Here is a 19,264-nt window from a genome sequence, read left to right on the forward strand (position 1 = left end):
AACACCTGATGCTCACTACACTCTTTTGTGTAATGACACGTGATCACTTTGCATGCCAAGCAGCTATCGCTATTGGCCTGATCCTGACCAATGAGAGCTGGCCAATAGCCACTCTAAACCAATACCGGGGCAGCTTTTTCATATGTAGGAAAAACAAACTCCGAGAGGAAAATGTCGGCGGTCTGGAAATATTTCAGTTTATGTGCAAAGTAAATGCGAAGTTAGCTAAGCTAAGTGGCTAAGTGTGTGTTGCTGCTGGTACACAGAGAGCAAGGCTAATAGGGAGACAGGATGCTGTGGTCAATTACTATTACTTATAATTTCATGAAAGTTGCACTGTTTGGCCTTTGAGAACCAAAACTCAGGGTTTAAAGAAGTTTATTCATCATTCATTCATTATATTTTTATTTTCTTATTATTGGGCTAGAATTATACATGTTTTAATTTCACGAATTTAGCACTATTTTGCCATTTGCGAGCCAAATGTTTATTTAGCTAATTTGTCACCCATACCAGATATGCAATAAAAAGTTCTACTGGATTCACTTTGTGTATATTGTATAAACAAACACATAGGGCCCGAGCATTAAGTGTGCGAGAGCCCTATTGTAATGCAAAGGATTCTTATTATTTCTTCTCCTCGGCAAATAAAAATGGCCAATTTGGAGGCCTGAACATGCTCAAAAACTCTCCAAAATTTGCACAAATGTGCGGCTTTGCGTAAATTTTGATTACTTTGCAACGTTGCAAAAGAAATGTGACAAAAAGGCTCAGTGGTGCCCCCTTGAATTTTTAAAAAAGGCCTCTTAGTTTAGGTTTTTTAACGTAGAGCGATGAAATTTGGGGATTGGATACATTGTGCAAAACTGCTCCAAAAAAGTCTCTTGCATCAATATTCCAAACCCAACAGGAAATCAGCTATTTTGGATTGAATCTGAATTTGAATTAGGGTGCACATTTGAGACATTGGTGCCTATAGTGTTAGTTGGATTTTCCTCAAAATTGGTGAGAATGTTCATGAGACATATAAGATCTTAAGTTCACGGGCCTGACCTGGGCGGTCTGCCAAAGTTGGCCATTTTTTTAGCAAAGCACCAAATTCAGAAAAGGACTAATAACTCCCTCATACAATGTTCAATCTTTTTCATATCTGGCATGTACAGTGGGGAGAACAAGTATTTGATACACTGCCAATGGGTTTTCCCATTGTCAGTGTATCAAATACTTGTTCTCCCCACTGTATGTGAGGTATCCCAGCCTGAACACGACTGCATTGAAATATTACCCATTAGGCCTGGTGCCCCCTAGTGGGAACAGGAAAAGCCCTTTTTTACGAGACAGGCTCCTCCTTCAAGGGAAAAAAATCTATTGACCTCAAACCTGTTTCAGGGAAGCTTTAAGACACAGGTGTCAAACCGATTCCAGAAAGGGCCAAAGTGGGTGCAGGTTTGCTTTGCAACCAATGAATAGGACACCTTTTCACCAATCAGATCTTTTACATGTGTAATCAGTTAAACTTTGTCAGGTGCTGCTTGTTTCAGTAGGAGGTTCATTGCTTAAACTCTGCACGGTATCGGTTGGAACAAAATCCAGCACCCACTTGGCCCTTTCTGGAATCTGTTTGACACCTGTGCTTTAAGACATGTGTTCAGGTGCCTGAGGAAAAATATTGAGGTTTTGTTGAGGCGGAGGGGTCCAAACAGGAAAGTGAAATTTCTGAAGTCATAACTTGGCAGACATACAACATATCTGCGCCAAACTTTTGTGCTTGGTGAGAGTCATACCCTGAAAGGTACTGTTTGGGTCATTTGCATCAACTCTTTAGCGCTAACTAGTGGCAACAGAAAGTCATTTTTTTACATGTCCAGTTCTTTCCAGGTTGGTCATTGTAGTTTCAAGACCTTTTGTAAGACTGCAATTTAAGGCCCATGTCCACACGTCTCTGTCTATTGCCGTGATGACCCTTTGCTCGCCATTAAAAGAAAGTAGATTTTTTCAGGGACTTAGCTCATAGACCCACAAAATTTTGCACACTTGGTCGAATAGGCCCAATTAGAAGATTCATTTTGTTTGTGAATATGGGCGTGGCTGCACAGCTCAGTAGCGCCTCTATTTTGTAGGACTGTCTTCAGTAGGGGCTTTTTCACCTAGGTGTGTGAATGTATTTGTAATCCCAAAAAAAAAAGAGGAGTTCCGAGAAAGTTAGGTTCCCAGGAGATGATGAGAGGGAGACAAGCTGCCACCACCCTGACCTGCGTGCCGTCCTAGTTGCGTGACGTCCGAGTTGCGCCAAAGTGCGAGGCCTAATTTTTTTTTATTTTTTTTTTCCAAACAAAGATGTATCAGTATGGTATCAGTATCGGCCAATACTTCACAGCCAGGTATTGGGGCCAAAAAATGGTATTGGTGCAACACTAATAATTATGACATGACACTGTCATGAACATTAATGAATGCTTATAACAGATGTCTTTTAGTGTCATCTGGCAAATTATCTCACTTTTGAATGGATGCAAACTGGACATAAATGGAGTTAGTGACATAATTTGCCGGATGACACTGAATGACATCTGTCCTAAGCATTCAGTAATGTCCATGATAATGTCATAATTATGACTGTCTTATGACAGTCTTATGACGCCGCTGTCAAATAAAGTGTTGCCTATTAACCCAAATAAATCAACAAATAAGCCGTACTGGACTAAAAATTTTAAAATAAGAGAAAAAAAGTAGCGGCTTATAGTACGAAAATTATGGTAGCTAATAATAAGGAAGTAACAAGGATATAATTTTTAGTTCGAGTCACGTTTGTTTTCTCCTTTCACAGGGAAGCGCGCTTCAAGTTCACGGGCCTCGCGGTTTAAAAGGCGTCAAAGGCGACGCGGTGAGCCGTCTGTTGTGAAGTTCTCAGAAGGAGCTCTAGACATTCTCTATTGGGTTTGTTTCAGGGGGAGCGAGGCTCGCCGGGGTTTGAGGGCGACAAAGGAGAAAAAGGCGAGGACGGCCCACCTGGATTCAAGGTAGGACGATCGTTATTCTTCTCTGATTTGAATTAAGCTTTTATTCCTTCAGGGTATAAAGGGGGACGCGGGTACGAAAGGCGCTTTGGGTCGATTTGGCGCCCGAGGACCGGGCGGGCAGAAGGTTTGTAGATAGACGCGTGATGTCACTAAATTTTTAAAATGTTTAAAAATTGGACAATGTTTCTGCAGGGAGATCCGGGAGAACCAGGCGAGCTCGGAATCATGGTAAAAACAGAGAAATGGATCCTACGCGATGGGTATCGACTAGGGTTGTTCCGATCTTGTTTTTTTGCTCCTGATCCGATCCCGATTGTTTTAGGTTGAGTATCTGCCGATCCCGATTATTTCCCGATCCGATTGCTCTCTTTTTTTTGCTCCCGATTCAATTCCAATCATTCCCGATAATTTTTCCCGATCATACAGTATTCATTTTGGCAATGCATTAAGAAAAAAAATTAATAAAACTCGGACAAATATGTTCATTCTGTATTTGTTTATTATGACAATAAATCCTCAAGATGGCATTTACATTATTAACATTCTTTCTGTGAGAGGGATCCACGGATAGAAAGACTTGTAATTCTTAAAGGATAAATGTGACTTTGTATATTGTGACTAAATATTGCTATCTAGTGTATTTGTTGAGCTTTCTGTAAATGATACTGTAGCCATTTAACTGTTCTGCCCAAATGCATGATGGGAAGTGCAACCATGACTGTGCAATGTGGCACCAATTGATATATCTTCTCTGCCTTGGGAAATAACATAGGGTGTTAAGAAAAAGATCAACTACTACCTATCTTCCCCACATTGCTTCCCACGATGTTTCTAATTGTTGAGAGAGGGATTGTAAGGCTATAGCCAAATAAAAAGGCTCTAAAGGCTGCCAAAATTCACTCTACTCATTTTACGCTGCCTTTTAGCTCTATATATAGGTAAAACGGCGCCATTATAGATTGAACGTGACATTGCGTGAGTGGGTCGTGCAGCGCATGCGTTGATTGCGTTAAATACTTTAACGTGATTAATTTAAAAATAATTACCACCGTTAACGCGATAAATTTGATAACCCTACTTTAAGCCAAAACTAAAGACTCTGGATGGGTGTAAGACATTTTGTCTGTAACGTTAATACAATTAGAAAACGATTTTATTAAAAAATATATATATTAAAAAAAGGCATGTCCGATGGCGATCGATCGGGACATCTTTAGTATCGACGAGTTTGGATGATTTTTTTTTTGTTGTTTTTAAGGGTCATCCCGGAAATGACGGCGTGAACGGCACCAAAGGCGACAAAGGAGACGTTGGAGTAAAAGGTCTAAAGGGAATTCAGGTAGAGGGAATTGAGAGTATTCATTGTTTTTGGTTGGCAATAACTGGTCATTTTGGGGTTTTAGGGCGATTCAGGAGAAACAGGGTCACCTGGTGAAAAGGGAGCGAAGGGGGAAAAGGGCTTCCGTGGCTTCCCGGGACGCTTCGGGATTCCCGGCTTCCATGGTGAAAAGGTCGGTCAGGGATCTGGCAATCGGCTATGACGTAACTAATTGTTATGTGGCTTCTCAATAGGGGGACACAGGCTTACCTGGCAACCCTGGCGTACCCGGCATGAACGGACTCGCTGGACGAAAGGTTGAAAGAAAATTAAAATGGTTAACTCATAAAAATCAACTTGAGAGTGTTACTTTAATCTTATGTGTTTTATTACATTCATACACTGCTGACCAAAAGTATTGGCACCCCTGGAATTCTGTCACGTAATGCTCAATTTCTCCCAGAAAATGATTGCAATTACAAATGCTTTATTAGTAATATCTTCATTTATTTTGCTTGCAATAAAAAAAAAACACAAAAGACAATGGGGAAAAAAAATCTAAATCTAACTAAACCACACTTGCAGCCAATTAAAAGGGATTAAAGTTGACTCAACATCTGTCCCGTGACCTTGTGTGTACCACATTGAGCATGGAGAAAAGAAAGAAGACCAAAGAACTGTCTGAGGACTTGAGAAGCAAAATTGTGAGGAAGCACGGGCAATCTTAAGGCTACTAGTCCATCTCCAAAGACCTGAATGTTCCTTTGTCTACCGTGTGCAGTGTCATCAATAAGTGTGAAGCCCATGCTGTGGCTAACCTCCCTAGATGTGGATGGAAAAGAAAAATTGACGAGAGATTTCAAAGAAACTACCCAGGAAGACCCCACTTCTGACCCAGAGACGTAAAAAAGCCAGGCTGGAGTTTGCCAAAACATACCTGAGAAAGCCAAAAACGTTTTGGAAGAATGTTCTCTGGTCAGATGAGACAAAAGTAGAGCTTTTTGGGAAAAGGCATCAACATAGTTTACAGGTAAAAAAAAAAAAAAAAACGAGGCCTTCAAAGCAAAGAATATTGTCCCAACAGTTAAACATGGCGGAGGTTTGCTGATGTTTTGGGGTTGATTTGCTGCCTCTGGGACTGTACTGCTTGGCTGTGTGCATGGTATTATTAGGTCTGAAGACTACCAACAAATTTTGCAGCATAATGTAGGGCCCAGTGTGAGAAAGCTGGGTCTCTCAGAGGTCATGGGTCTTCCAGCACGACAATGACCCAAAACACACTTCAAAAAGCTCTAGAAAATGGATTTGAGAGAAAGCACTGGAGACTTCTAAAGTGGCCAGCAATGAGTCCAGACCTGAATCCCATAGAACACCTGTGGAGAGATTTGAAAAAGGCAGTTTGGAGAGTGCACCCTTCAAATCTCAGAGACCTGGAGAAGTTGCCCAAAGAAGAATGGTCTAAAATTCCAGCAGAGCATTGTAACAAACCCATTGATGGATACCGGATGCGTTTTTTTGCAGTTATTTTGTCGAAAGGTTGTGCTACCAAGTATTAGGCTGAGGGTGCCAATACTTTTGGCCAGCAGTGTAGAGGGAAGTAGCAGCTGCCCACTGCAGTTAAAACTGTCGCTGAAAGTGTTAAACTGAATCATATTTCGCTCTATTAGGGCGACAAAGGTCACGCTGGCATCAACGGCATGGATGGTAACGCTGGAGGAAAAGGTGAAAAGGTTTGTAAACAACGAAAGTCTGTCGTAAATCCACTAAAATTGCTGAAAAACATCACTAATTTTGTTTTTAGGGCGCTGCCGGTTTCCCGGGTTTCCCCGGTTTCAAGGGCTCACCAGGAAGACCAGGCGACATCGGAAACCAGGGACCGCCGGGTAGCCCCGGATCCCGTGGGGTCCCGGGGTCCAAGGTATGTCATTATTACAACGCCGCCTCAAGTCAGACAAACCAAACAAGTCATAAAACCAAAGTACAGTATTTTTAAATCTTATAAAACTTAGTACTTTTTTCAGTCACTTCTCAAGTATAGAATACCAAAATCCATTTACCAAACCCCTTATGAGACAAAAGTCCTTCAGGTTTTCTTCCAAGTAATAATGAGACCCTTTGAAAGGCTTTTATAAACACGTATAAAACCTAGTCATTTCTGAGTAACTTCTCAAGGAATACCAAACCTAGTTTCTGAGACATACTGCTCTCAACGATTACATGAACCGTCCTAATTTTTACGAGTTACCGCTCGAAGGAAACCGTTGCAAAACCGATTTTAGTACGCTTTTACGAGTTACCGCTCGAAGGAATTTAACCTATTTCACTCACACATTCATACAACAAAAGCTAAACCTACCACCCGCTTGTTCTTCTGCTGTACTTCGAAAACGCGTCAATCCTTGGACGCCAACAAACCAGAAAAAGCACCTCACCTCAGTAAAAAACTTGAAACTTGATGGTGATGAATCTTGCTGGCTGGCGTCGTCCATATATGTTGCGCCTGGCTCGAAGGACCAAGACAATGGACAGACAGCTAGAACCAAAAGTGGTATTTGCCATGTGGCCTTTTTTTTGCCATGTGGCAAAAAGGATTTTGACATGTTGCTTTTTTTTGGGGGGGGGGGGTTGTGGCAAAATAAACTTTGGTTTTTGTCATTTCTGAGGGGGGTGTATGGCATTTTTGGCATTTATGGCAGTTTTGTAGGTCCATGCCATTGACGGCCATGCACGTCCAAATTTTCCATTTATTTTGAATGACAGAAAAACATGAGTGGCTGTAATTTTTGGCCATCCACTTACCATTACAGCGCATTGACATTCAACTGACACCCGAGTCAGGCTATGCATGTCCAAATTTTCCATTTATTTTAAATGGCAGAAAAACATGTTTGGCTGTGATGTTCGACCATACAATTTACATTACAGCGCATTGACATTCAACTAGCAACCAAGTCAGGCTACGCCATTGGCGGCTATGCACATACCAAAAAAATAAAATGCCACATGGCAAAATAAATTTGCCACATTGCAAAAAAAAAAAAATGCCTCACGGCAAAAAAATACCCCATGACAAAATCCATTATGACACATGGCAAAAAAATGCCACATGGCAAAAAAAAAATTTGCCATATGGCAAAAAAAATGTTGCCACATGACAAATTCCATTTTGCCACATGGCAAAAAAATGCCACAAGACAAAATCCATTTTGCCACATGGCAAAAAAATGCCACATGGCAAAAAAATGCCAAAAGATGAAATCCATTTTGCCACATGGCAAAAAAAATGCCACATGGCAAAAAAAAAAATTGCCACATGGCAAAAAAAAAAATGCCACAAGACAAAATCCATTTTGACACATGGCAAAAATATGCCACATGGCAAAATCCATTTTTCCACATGGCAAAAAAAATTGCCACATGGGGGAAAAAAATGCCAAATGACAAAATCCATTTTGCCACATGGCAAAAAAAAATGCCACATGGCAAATAACACTTTTGGTCCTCTGCCCTGCTGAAAAACTTAGCCTCAAATCTAACATTTTATGTACACGTAGTTTGGCTAAAAAGAACACACAAGTCGATGCAGCTTTTGTGGAGGTTGGTAGCTGCTCCCCCCAGCTGCTGTGATAGCAGCCTTCTTTATTCAGGGGCAAACAAAAGGATGGGTCGATTCAGGAAAGCAACATAGAACATTGAGTAGACTACATGTGGGCCACATGGCCCAGAACAAAGGAAAGGCTGTTTAGACAGAAGTTATCCTATAAGGTGACTAACTATAAGGAAAGCATAAATGTTAACTGTATGCACAACAATTCCAACACGCTGTCATTTCCCACAGCTGAAATAACGTAAGCCATTGTCAGAATCACAGTATAAAACTAGTTGGTTGCTCTTAAATGAGCAACAATTAGGACACCCACAGAATGTCTGGAGTCCTCTAACGAGGAATTCCGGTCTAATTGGTTGTCACGCCGAGACGTGATGAACATGCGTGTGCTTTTTTCCAAATAAGGGCGAGAGGGGGCGCAGGGGGAAAGCGCAGCCGTGCCAAGCAGGAGCGCCAGGAACCCCTGGACTCAGAGGACAGAATGTGAGTTGACGTCTATCGTAGTGTTTTTCAACCACTGTGCCGCGGAACACTACTGTACCGTGGCGTAGTGTATGGTGTGCTGGTGAAAATCATCCACTTTCACCTAATTGATGTGAAAATGTTTTTGGACAGTGAATCTGCAAATGCGCAAATTATGTCTGTGCTGTCCAATGGTCGGTAATCATGCAATCCTCTTCCTTGTCAGTAGGTGTCAATTTGTAGCCAATTATTTTGTCTAGTGCTGCGGAAGAGGTCAGAGTGGTACTGGCGCAAGCTCGCCGTAGCGGCTAGTGGCGGCGGGCAGCTAGCTGGCTAGTGGCGGCGGCCGGATAGTACTTCGTCCGTATTTTTTGCATTGAAATAAGACTGAAAAAGAGGGGGTCGTCTTATATTCGCGGTCAAGACATTACACCCATTCACGACGCTAGATGGCGCCAGATATCATTGAAGCGATGTTCTGTCATGATAGATCTCAGCTACTCTCAACTTTACCCAGTTTGCATTATTTTATTGTAATGTTTTTCCTTATTCAGATTTGTTTCAAGACTACAGTTAGTTAGACTTCACTTTGATGGTTAATGCAGTTATTGCAATTATGTTGTTTTCTCACAATAGATTGGTTTATTTACATGTCAAGAACCAGAAGCCATTCATTTACGAATGTGATTGCACGTTACATATTTAAATGTTCAGATATTAAGATTTGAATGAGGCAGAATAACATGCTTTTTCTCTCAAATATATTGTTATAATCATTTGTTTTGGATGTACTGTAATTATTTTCTGTATAAAAATTAATTTGGTGTTCAAAAAGTCTGTTTTTCAAACTTGAGTCTTGAAAAAGAGGGGGTCGTCTTATAACCAGGGCCGTCTTTATATTCAGGCCAATACTGTAGTGCTAGCGATGGCGGCCGGCTAGTGGCAGCGGACAGCTTGGCGGCGGCCAGCAAGTAGTGTCCAGCTAGCGGCCCTGGGTAGTGGCTAGCTAGGCTGCTAGCTAGTGGCGGCTAGCAGCTGTGGCCAGCTAGCTACTATTGGCGGCGGCGGCGGCCAGCTAGCTAGTAGCAGCGGCCGGCTAGCTAGTGGCAGCAGCCGTCTAGTAGTGTCCAGCTAGCAGCGGTCAGTTAGCTAGCGGCGGCACCCGGCTAGCTAGTGGCAGCGTACGGCGAGTAGTGTCCAGCTAGCGGCGGCCAGTTAGCTTGCACCGGCCTGATAGGTAGCAGCAGCGGCCGGCTAGCGGCAGGGGTGGCAGCCGGCTAACTAGTCGCAGCTGGCGGCGTTGGGCGGCTAGTAGTGTCCAGCTAGCAGCGGTCAGTTAGCTAGCAACGGTCAGTTAGCTAGCAACGGTCAGTTAGCTAGCAACGGTCAGTTAGCTAGCAGCGGTCAGTTAGCTAGCAGCCAGCTTGCTAGTGGCAGCGGACGGCTAGTAGTGTTCACCTAGCTGCGGCCAGCTAGCTTGCCAGCCTGATAGGTAGCAGTGGCGGCCGGCTAGCAGCAGTGGCGGCCGGCTAGCAGCAGGGGCGGCGGCCGGCTAACTAGTAGCGGCTAGGCTAGTATTATCAAGCTAGCGGCCATGGGTAGTGGCTAGCTATGGAGCTAGCTAGTGGCGGCGAGCAGCTGTGGCTAGTGGCGGCTAACAGCTATTGCCAGCTGGCTAGTAGTGGTGCCCAGCTAGCTAGTAGCAGCAGCCGGTTAGCTAGTGGCAGCAGCCGGCTAGTAGTGTCCAGCTAGCAGCGGTCAGTTAGCTAGCGGCGGCACCCGGCTAGCTAGTGGCAGAGGACGGCTAGTAGTGTCCAGCTAGCGGCGGCCAGCTAGCTAGTGGCAGGGGCCGGCTAATAGTGTCCAGCTAGCAGCGGCCAGCTAGCTAGTGGCAGCGGCCGGCTAGTAGTATCTAGCTAGCAGTGACCTGATAGCTAGTAGCAGTGGCCGGCTAGCGGCGGCGGCAGCCGGCTACCTAGTGGCAGCTAGCGGCAGCAGCTGGCTAGTAGTGTCCAGCGAGCAACTCCGTGTAGCGGCTAGCTAGCAGCGGTGGATGGCTAGCAAGCAGCAGCGGCCGGGTATTAGTGTCCAGCTAGAGGCTAGTTATTGTTAATATAGTTGACATTCGTTTTGAGATTTTTTGATTGTGGAGTGCTTTGTTTTTTTTTGTTTTTGTTTTTTTTATGAAAAAAAGTGTGCTGTGGCTCAAAATAGGTTAAAAACACTGGTCTATCGCCATCAATGGCAGCTAGTTAGTTAAGAGTGTGCATTGTCCCAACAGGGCCTGTCGGGTATCGGGGGCGCCAAAGGCGAAAAAGGGGAACCGGGCATATCGGTATGCACTCGCACACGCTTTCAGAACAAACAAACATGCTGATTTTGTTCCTATCTGTAAAGGCTCATGAAGTGAAGAACATCATCACGCAGGAGGTGACGGACAAGTGCGGTAAGCGCGTATTTGTGGGGGTGTGCGCATCAACATGGCACCCGTGTGCGGGACACCATCTGTTGTGTCCTCACACATACTACAGTGCCAAAAAACACAATTCAAGAGAAAGGACTGGAATTTTTGATTGTTTTGGAATGATCGGGTGTGGCTGATCATTGTAGGTTTGGCGTATAAGTTGATGGTGAAGTCTGTGGACCCCGACGGGAGGTCCGCGCCCGCCGTACCTGATGAGGAAGACTACGATGAGGAAGGGTCAGAAACGCAGCAAGGATTCCCGACGAATGACAGCAGTGAGTGTCGTGTGAAAAGTACGGCGCTCATTAGCGAGCAACGACCCCCCTCCGGACCACCAGATCAATCTCCAACCCAATTTACTTCCATCAAAAGGCTGCCATCGCCTGACTCAATGATAAATCTTCACTTAAAATAACTCAAACCGCCCTTACACAACTTATTTTCAATACGCGTCCTTCGCTGACCATTTTTTTTCCAAAATGTTTCATAACATTATTTGTCAAAAATAGCAAACCTACTAACGATCTCTTTTTGTTCACTAGCCGTGGAGATGCTCCAAAGGGAAAAAATAGGACTTTTTGGAAGCACGTCCTCCAGTGAGTCTGGCTTTCTTCTACTTCCTGTTTATTATTTCCGTCATGTATGAGTAATGACTTGTTTGAAAGCCAGCACAAAACGGAATATATGAATGTTAGACAGCCTTGTGTGCTAGTTTGGTTTAGCGCTGACATAATGCAGTAAATTTAAGAATCCGTGTTCCTAATATTTTGAGGGTCCGAGCGCTGCCTGGAGCCCATGTCGGAGGGCACGTGCTCCGACTATGCCCTCTTGTGGTTTTTCCACGCCGAGGCAGACGACTGCCGACCGTTCGTGTACGGCGGCTGCGGCGGAAACAGCAACCGTTTCCCGTCACGTCGCGAATGTCTCAAACACTGCGTGATAAGGGGCCGACAAGGTAAGAAAACAAAAATACATTCCGCGTAGTGTGGGGCGAATAAGTATTTACTCAACCACCAATTGTGCAAGTTCTCCTACTTGAAAAGATTAGAGAGGCCTGTAATTGTCAATCTGGGTAAACCTCAACCATGAGACACAGAATGTGGAGAAAAAAAACAGAAAATCACATTGTTTGATTTTTAAGGAATTTATTTCCAAATTAGAGTGGAAAATAAGTATTTGGTCATCTACAAACAAGCAAGATTTCTTCTTCTAACGAGGCTCCACTCGTTACCTGTATTAATGGCACCTGTTTTAACTCAGCATCAGTATAAAAGACACCTGTCCACAGTCAGTCACACTCCAAACTCCACTATGGCCAAGACCAAAGAGCTGTCGAAGGACACCAGAGACAAAATTGTAGGCCTGCACCAGGCTGGGAAGACTGAATCTGCAATAGTTAAAACGCTTGGTGTAAAGAAATCAACTGTGGGAGCAATTATTAGAAAATGGAAGACATAAAAGACCACTGATAATCTCCCTTGATCTGGGGCTCCATGCAAGATCTCACCCCGTGGCGTCAAAATAATAACAAGAACGGTGAGCAAAAATCCCAGAACCGCCCGGGGGGGACCTAGTGAATGACCTACAGAGGGGTGGGACCACAGTAACAAAGGCTACTATCAGTAACACAATGCGCCGCCAGGGACTCAAATCCTGCCCTGCCAGACGTGTCCCCCTGCTGAAGAAAGTACACGTCCAGGCCCGTCTGCAGTTCGCTAGAGAGCATTTGGATGATCCAGAAGAGGATTGGGAGAACGTGTTATCGTCAGATGAAACCAAAATAGAACTTTTTGGTAGAAACACAGGTTCTCGTGTTTGGAGGCGAAAGAATACTGAATTGCATCCGAAGAACACCATACCCACTGTGAAGAATGGGAGTGGAAACATCATGCTTTGGGGCTGTTTTTCTGCAAAGGGACCAGGACGACTGATCTGTGTAAAGCAAAGAATGAATGGGGCCATGTATCGAGAGATTTTGAGTTAAATCTCCTTCAATCAGCAAGGGCATTGAAGATGAGGCGTGGCTGGATTTTTCAGCATGACCATGATCCCAAATACACAGCCAGGGCAACAAAGGAGTGGCTTCGTAAGAAGCATTTCAAGGTGCTGGAGTGGCCTAGCCAGTCTCTAGATCTCAACCCCATAGAAAATCTGTGGAGGGAGTTGAAAGTCCGTGTTGCCCAACGACAGCCCCAAAACATCACTGCTCTAGAGGAGATCTGCATGGAGGAATGGGCCAAAATACCAGCAACAGTGTGTGAAAAACTTGTGAAGAGTTACAGAAAACGTTTGGCCTCCGTTATTGCCAACAAAGTGTACATAAAAAAGTAATGAGATGAACTTTTGGTATTGACCAAATACTTATTTTCCACCATGATTTGCAAATAAATTCTTTAAAAATCAAACAATGTGATTTTCTCGTTTTTTTTTCCACAATCTGTCTCTTATGGTTATGGTTTACCCATGTTGACAATTACAGGCCTCTATGATATTTTCAAGTGGGAGAACTTGCACAATTAGCGGTTGACTAAACACTTATTTGCCCCACTGTATGCTACATACTTTAATTATTGCGTTTTTTATTTTCGCAGATGAAAACAGCGCCTAAACATGAAGAGGAAACTTTTTTTTGTACTGTACAGGATTGCTATTTATACATATGCAGTAAAAATTGGATGTCTATCACCGCTAATGGCACTGTAACATAATCACCGCAAAGCTGAAGACTTGAAGCACCCATCTTCTCCGCAGCGGTTCGTGACGCCAAAATAATAAAACCCACATTTGGTTAAATTGGAGTGTTTTCCAGTGTCTGACTAACCCCACTAACACTAGTACAGTATGTGATGTCATCGCCATTAAAGTTGAAGTGGAGCAAGTCATTCCCCCCCTTGGCGAGCGCGGGCGCCTGTCGCCGCCTCGGTGCCATTATTAATCCCACCGCCCTCGTCGCATCTTGACCGGCGTCAAAACGTGATCATCACCAGTAGAATACGTGAAGAATGAATCGAAATTATAGGAGCGATTAATCCATACATCTATAATTGATGGGAAGCATTAAAAATAATCCGTATACAGTGCTGGCCAAAAGTATTGGCACCCTTGCAATTCTTTCAGATAATGCTCAATTTCTCTTAGAAAATGATTGCAATTACAAATGCTTTAGTAGCAATATCTTCATTTATTTTACTTGCAATGAAAAAACATGAATGAGAATGGGAAAAAAATCATTTTACGCAAAACTCCAAAAATAGGCCAGACAAAAGTATTGGCACCCTTTGAAAAATCATGTGATGCTTCTATAATTTGTGTAATTAACAGCACCTGTTACTTACCTGTGGCACATAACAGATAGTGGCAGTAACTAAATCACACTTGCAGCCAGTTAAAATGGATTAAAGTTGACTCAACCTCTGTCCCGTGTTCTTGTGTGTACCACATTGAGCATGGAGAAAAGAAATAAGACCAAAGAACTTTCTGAGGACTTGAGAAGCAAATTGTGAGGACTCACGGGCAATCTCAAGGCCATGATTTTGCCACCACCAAACTTCACTGTTTTCTGAGTGAATCTTGGATCCATGCGGGCGCCAGTAGGTCTCCTGCAATATTTGCGGCGACTGTGGTGTAATTCAATGGAAGATTCATCTGAAAAATCCACCTTTTGCCACAAAACAGTGACGTTTGGTGGTGGCAAAATGGGGTTACATCCGGTTTTGGGGTGTGCGAGAGATCTGCAGGGTGGAAGGCAACATAAATAGTCTGAAATATCAACAAATCTTAGCTGCCTCTTACATTCCTAACCATAAAAAGGGACAAATTCTGCAGCAGGATGGTGCTCCATCGCATACTTCAATCTCTACCGCAAAGTTCCTCAAGGCAAAGAAGATCAAGATCCTGCAGAACTGGCCAGCCCGGTCACCAGACATGAACAGGATGAAAGAGGAAGCATGGAAGACGAAACCCAAGAATGTTGATGCATGCAAGACTGGTTTCTTTGATGTTCCTGATGACTTCATCAATAAATTGTATGAATCCTTGCCGAACCGCATGGATGCAGTCCTTCAAGCCCATGGAAGTCGTACAAAATATTAAATTTGGATCTCACAGCACCCCTACTTAATTCGCTTATGTTATGTAACATATTTTTGCATTTGAAGTACATTTTTTGTTCAATTTTCAAACTACTTTCTGCAGGCGACAAAACTTTAGTCTTGCCAAAATTTGACCTTTATGTCTTCGTTAAATGATAAATCTTTTTTCAGAGAAATATATTTTTGTACATTCAATAACATTTGGGAGGGTCTTAGCTTTCATATGAGCCATTTCTGAAACCAATTAAATAATTAAAAGTCAGGTTATGAGCAATTGTTTCTACAAAATGCATAAGCGACAAGGGGCTGTATAGTCAGACCTGTGCCGCCCATAAGGCAATTTAAGCAACCGCCTAAGGGCGCACCAGCATCCAAAAAGGCGTGAAGAAAATATTTAAATAATATTTTATGAAAGCAGTATTTAAAAAATCATACAAAACAATAAAACAAAAGAACAACAAAACCGTTCATAATAAGTCTTTAATAATGTCTTCTGCCCGTTTTACTTTTTCCTGTGATGCTGATAATTTCACCACGGACCTGAGTCTCACCACCCAGCAGACCAGCGAGCTACCTGAAGGTGCTATTTTTAGCCTCTGCAATTGAGCGATGTTACGGTGACAATTCAACTTCATGAAAAGACAAAAGTCCTTCGGGTCAGAAGAAAAAGAAGACAGCAAAAACGTGAAGAAAAACAGGTTTGTTGTGATAATTTTTTTCAACAGCATAAACATGTAGACTTAGCGCAACTGCAAGCTAGCGCTTATTTACATAGAGCTTATATGATTTAGTGCTAAAGCAAAATTATACTGTTTTAGAAATATTTTCAGTATTCAGCCAGCTGTGGATTAGTTTGTTAAATTTACTCCCCCTCCAATTTTAGAGAAATTTGGACAAAGTGTATGGGAGACTAAAATTGTCTTGCTTATTTTGATGTGATGTGAACCACTTTTACCTTGTGTTAAATTGTGCTTTTCAAATAAATTTGCCTTGCCTAAAAGTGCCAAGGTTAATTAAATACACCATTAAATATGGAATTAATAATTTCAAAATTCTGTGGTACTGGGGACTAAAAGTGCCGCGGATTTGAATGCAAACATTTGTTATTAAATGTGTCATTAATTCATTAAAATGGCGATCACATTCATGTAAAAACTTTTTTTTTTTTTTTGCTATCATATATTATTTAACTCATTATTATTGGATAGTCCTGTGTAGTTGCCGTGCTTAGAGAATTTATTTTCTTTTAACTACACCCATCAAAGATAGCGGCCGGATCCAATCGACAGCTACAGTAGGCTGCAAGAATTTAGGCGCTAATATGGTTATGTCATGCTGGTTTCACAATCAACAGCTATTTGACTAATATAATGTAACATTCCACTTTCTTTGTAGATGCTCTTCTGAAATATTTTCTTTCTACCTCTGTACATCATGGGCCATCTTTTACAGCGAACTTATCCACATCAGCACCAAGTCCAGGAAAGAAGTGCACCTTCCACAACAATTGTTATATGAAAGTGCAATAGATGCTTTTGCATCAGTGAAGATAAGGTGAGTAAGGTTATAAATCAAGGTGAAAAAAAAGTAGCATTTTAAAGTGTTCTGTGTGTCTTTATATAGGTTTGTGTGGCTTGGTGTTTATCATATTGTAATAATTGTAATTTACTTAATGCATTTGTTTATGAAGTGTTTTCATTGGTCCTTTTGAATGGTTATTGCAGCATTTTTCTTTTAATTTCTGCACTTGTTCAATATATTTTTTTATATAATAAATTACAAAGAGAGAACGTGCTTTTTCAGTGTGAGTGTTTAAATATATGTGATGAAAATAAGGGGGGGGCAATAAATATGTTGCCTAGGGCAATGTTTTTCAACCTTTTCTGAGTCACGGCACGTTTTTACAATGGAAAACATCTCGCGGCATACCAAAACTGGTTACTACCTGACTGGGTTTGCAGTCAGGTAGTATGAGTGTCTCTGCCACAGTGTGGGATTTTTTGGATTCAGCAACAAGTTCAGCATCAAGGTAACTGGCTTTGAGGGCTTTCTAATTTACCTTTGTAGTTTTTCTAAAAAAAATTTATTTTTTTTTGCCTGTTTGTCTGTGTTTTCAAAAAGTCAAACAAAATAGTCCATCAACTTGTTTTGAAGTGACAAGTTTAGTTTGTAGATGACGCTTAAACTTGCTTGGCACCATAGCGCTGTTGGATAGTTGCTCGTGTCACATTCAAGAACTGCTCGGATTTCTAGCCATCAGCCACCTTGCTGTCCTCAAGAATGTGTTGGAATAAAACATATTGGAATAAAACACAGAGGGGATAAGGTGGCTGATGGCTAGAAATCCGAGCAGTTCTTGAACGCGACACGAGCAATACTTCGCTCATCTGCACATGACCGCAACCTTCTACCTACTCCTTCCTTCCTACTGTTACTCCCCCCGACGACGTCTAAAAAAAAAAATGCGATATTGGATCATTTCTCGCGGCACACTGGTTGAAAAACACTGGCCTAGGGCACCAAATTGGTCAGGAACGGCCCTATATATAGTGGTAGGCGTGGCTAAACGGCAAATTAAAAGACTAATTTCTCGTCATCTGCCCTTTGACAAATTGTTGTGTATATAGTCGAATCTTCTCAAAATATGATTCTAATTCAAATAATAATGCTATTTAAAACTTTTTTTATCCTGTCGTATATGCACCTTAAAGGGGAAATGTGAACTAAGGTTGGCCAACCATGTTTTTGAATAATATCAATGGCTCAACAATTATAAGCATATTTTCATAATTTTTTTTAACGCAACCCTTCCAGATTGTTTGTTTAACCCATAGCAACGAAAATGCTTTTCTTCGGCAATCTTCGGAAATCTTCGGAAATTACGTAACACCGGGAAGTGCAAGAAAGTCCACCATAGAACACTATTGTTTGTTGCATTGCTTCTCGGTAAGATGCCACAGCGGTGTGTGGGGCAATATTTGTTCTCACTCAAACGAAAAGTTGTATGAGTGGCCAAAGGATAGCAGGGCACGTAAATGTACATCTTTCGTTCGCACGAAGCGAATGAATTTCACGCCATCATCGAGTAGTGTTCTCTGCTGCAAACACTTCGAAGATGCCTGCTTCCTTAACCGGTCTGCTTATGATCAAGGATTTGCCAAAAAGTAAGTGTGATTTTTGGATAGATGACTGATGACTTTGTCAAAGCAGAGCTGCCAACTGTTGTGGAATGTACAGTAGAAGCTAGCGACGTTAGCCGAAAGCCAACTCGTGGCAATAGTCGTGGCAAAGTTGTTGTTGTGTTCGCTAGTGTTACGTCCCAAGGACGGGTCGCGAAGGGCGTAACATAAAACGAGCCACACAATTTCACAAGTGGCACAAAATTTACACAACAAACTCGCAATGAATATGATAAATGTTGTTATATAGCGCTTTTCCACCATTCAAGGCAATATGTACAAAATGTAGATGAAGCACGGCTTCAGGGTAAGCCCAGGCCAAACAAACAAAAGGAATCTACACTTGAACCCCAACCGCTATCTAAACCATGATCATGAAAAAGAACGAAGAAAAGACAGCCACTACCCTAGCTTCTTACGCTAAAAAAAAACAGGAGAAAATGGGTTGAACAGAAATGGCGACTTACCCCTTCTTGCTTCAGTGCTCTTATTTACAGTGGTGAACAAAAACGATCCAATAACGAATAAACACAAAAGTCCTCACCGAAAAAGCGGGAGTGTATCAGACTAGCGTGAATGGCAAGGTAACAGCTGCGAGGAGGACCGCGGCAGAATGCTGTCAAATGTGAACGTTGACAGCTCAAGTCCCGCAGTAAATCATGGGAAATGTAGTCTTGGGACAAAACTGAAGTGGTGCTTTGTAATCTGTTCGCTTGTGTGAAAAAACTACATTTCCTCACGCCATTAGACGCCACTTCCTGCCGATAGCCCCAGGAAGTAGTAGTAGCTGGAAGTGCGAGGCGGAGATAAGCGACAAGCAAAACTTTGCGGTCGAATGTGGCGGCAGTCCGCTATTATTTTGTTTTCTTGTTGTTCCCACAATAAAGTGGAGAAAGCCATCAACGACTCATCTCCTTCTCCCCCCCAACGTTTTCATATTATTATTTTATATGCATGAGCGCTGCCGGATCTGCCAAAATGAACATGCAGTCTGATTATTATTTTTTTAAGCAATGTCATCAGATAGACAAAAACATAAAATTATGTGCAAATGCCTGCATTATCAAATCATGAAAATAATAACAGCCTAAATCTTACCAATCTTGTAATCTCGATGGATCTT

At 42.4% G+C, this 19,264-nt stretch overlaps 1 protein-coding gene across 8 annotated transcripts in view; it reads left to right on the forward strand.

Annotated features, from left to right (window-relative positions):
- The window catches only part of col7a1l (collagen type VII alpha 1-like), a 120,164-nt gene extending 106,521 nt beyond the window's left edge, over positions 1-13,643 (forward strand). For all 8 annotated transcript variants that reach the window (XM_057855882.1, XM_057855885.1, XM_057855879.1 and 5 more), the window contains 16 exons: positions 2,828-2,884; positions 2,949-3,020; positions 3,073-3,144; positions 3,213-3,248; positions 4,279-4,359; positions 4,424-4,531; positions 4,593-4,655; positions 6,006-6,068; positions 6,140-6,256; positions 8,351-8,428; positions 10,689-10,742; positions 10,805-10,853; positions 11,018-11,146; positions 11,414-11,467; positions 11,644-11,826; positions 13,463-13,643. In XM_057855882.1, the coding sequence (XP_057711865.1) occupies positions 2,828-2,884; positions 2,949-3,020; positions 3,073-3,144; positions 3,213-3,248; positions 4,279-4,359; positions 4,424-4,531; positions 4,593-4,655; positions 6,006-6,068; positions 6,140-6,256; positions 8,351-8,428; positions 10,689-10,742; positions 10,805-10,853; positions 11,018-11,146; positions 11,414-11,467; positions 11,644-11,826; positions 13,463-13,479 (1,233 nt within the window). In that variant the 3' untranslated portion in view covers positions 13,480-13,643. The remainder of the gene's footprint in view (positions 1-2,827; positions 2,885-2,948; positions 3,021-3,072; positions 3,145-3,212; positions 3,249-4,278; positions 4,360-4,423; positions 4,532-4,592; positions 4,656-6,005; positions 6,069-6,139; positions 6,257-8,350; positions 8,429-10,688; positions 10,743-10,804; positions 10,854-11,017; positions 11,147-11,413; positions 11,468-11,643; positions 11,827-13,462) is intronic.
- The last annotated feature ends 5,621 nt before the right edge of the window (positions 13,644-19,264 follow it).

The sequence above is a fragment of the Corythoichthys intestinalis genome, chromosome 13 (genome assembly GCF_030265065.1).
Source record: "Corythoichthys intestinalis isolate RoL2023-P3 chromosome 13, ASM3026506v1, whole genome shotgun sequence".
NCBI classification, from domain to species: Eukaryota; Metazoa; Chordata; class Actinopteri; order Syngnathiformes; family Syngnathidae; genus Corythoichthys; species Corythoichthys intestinalis.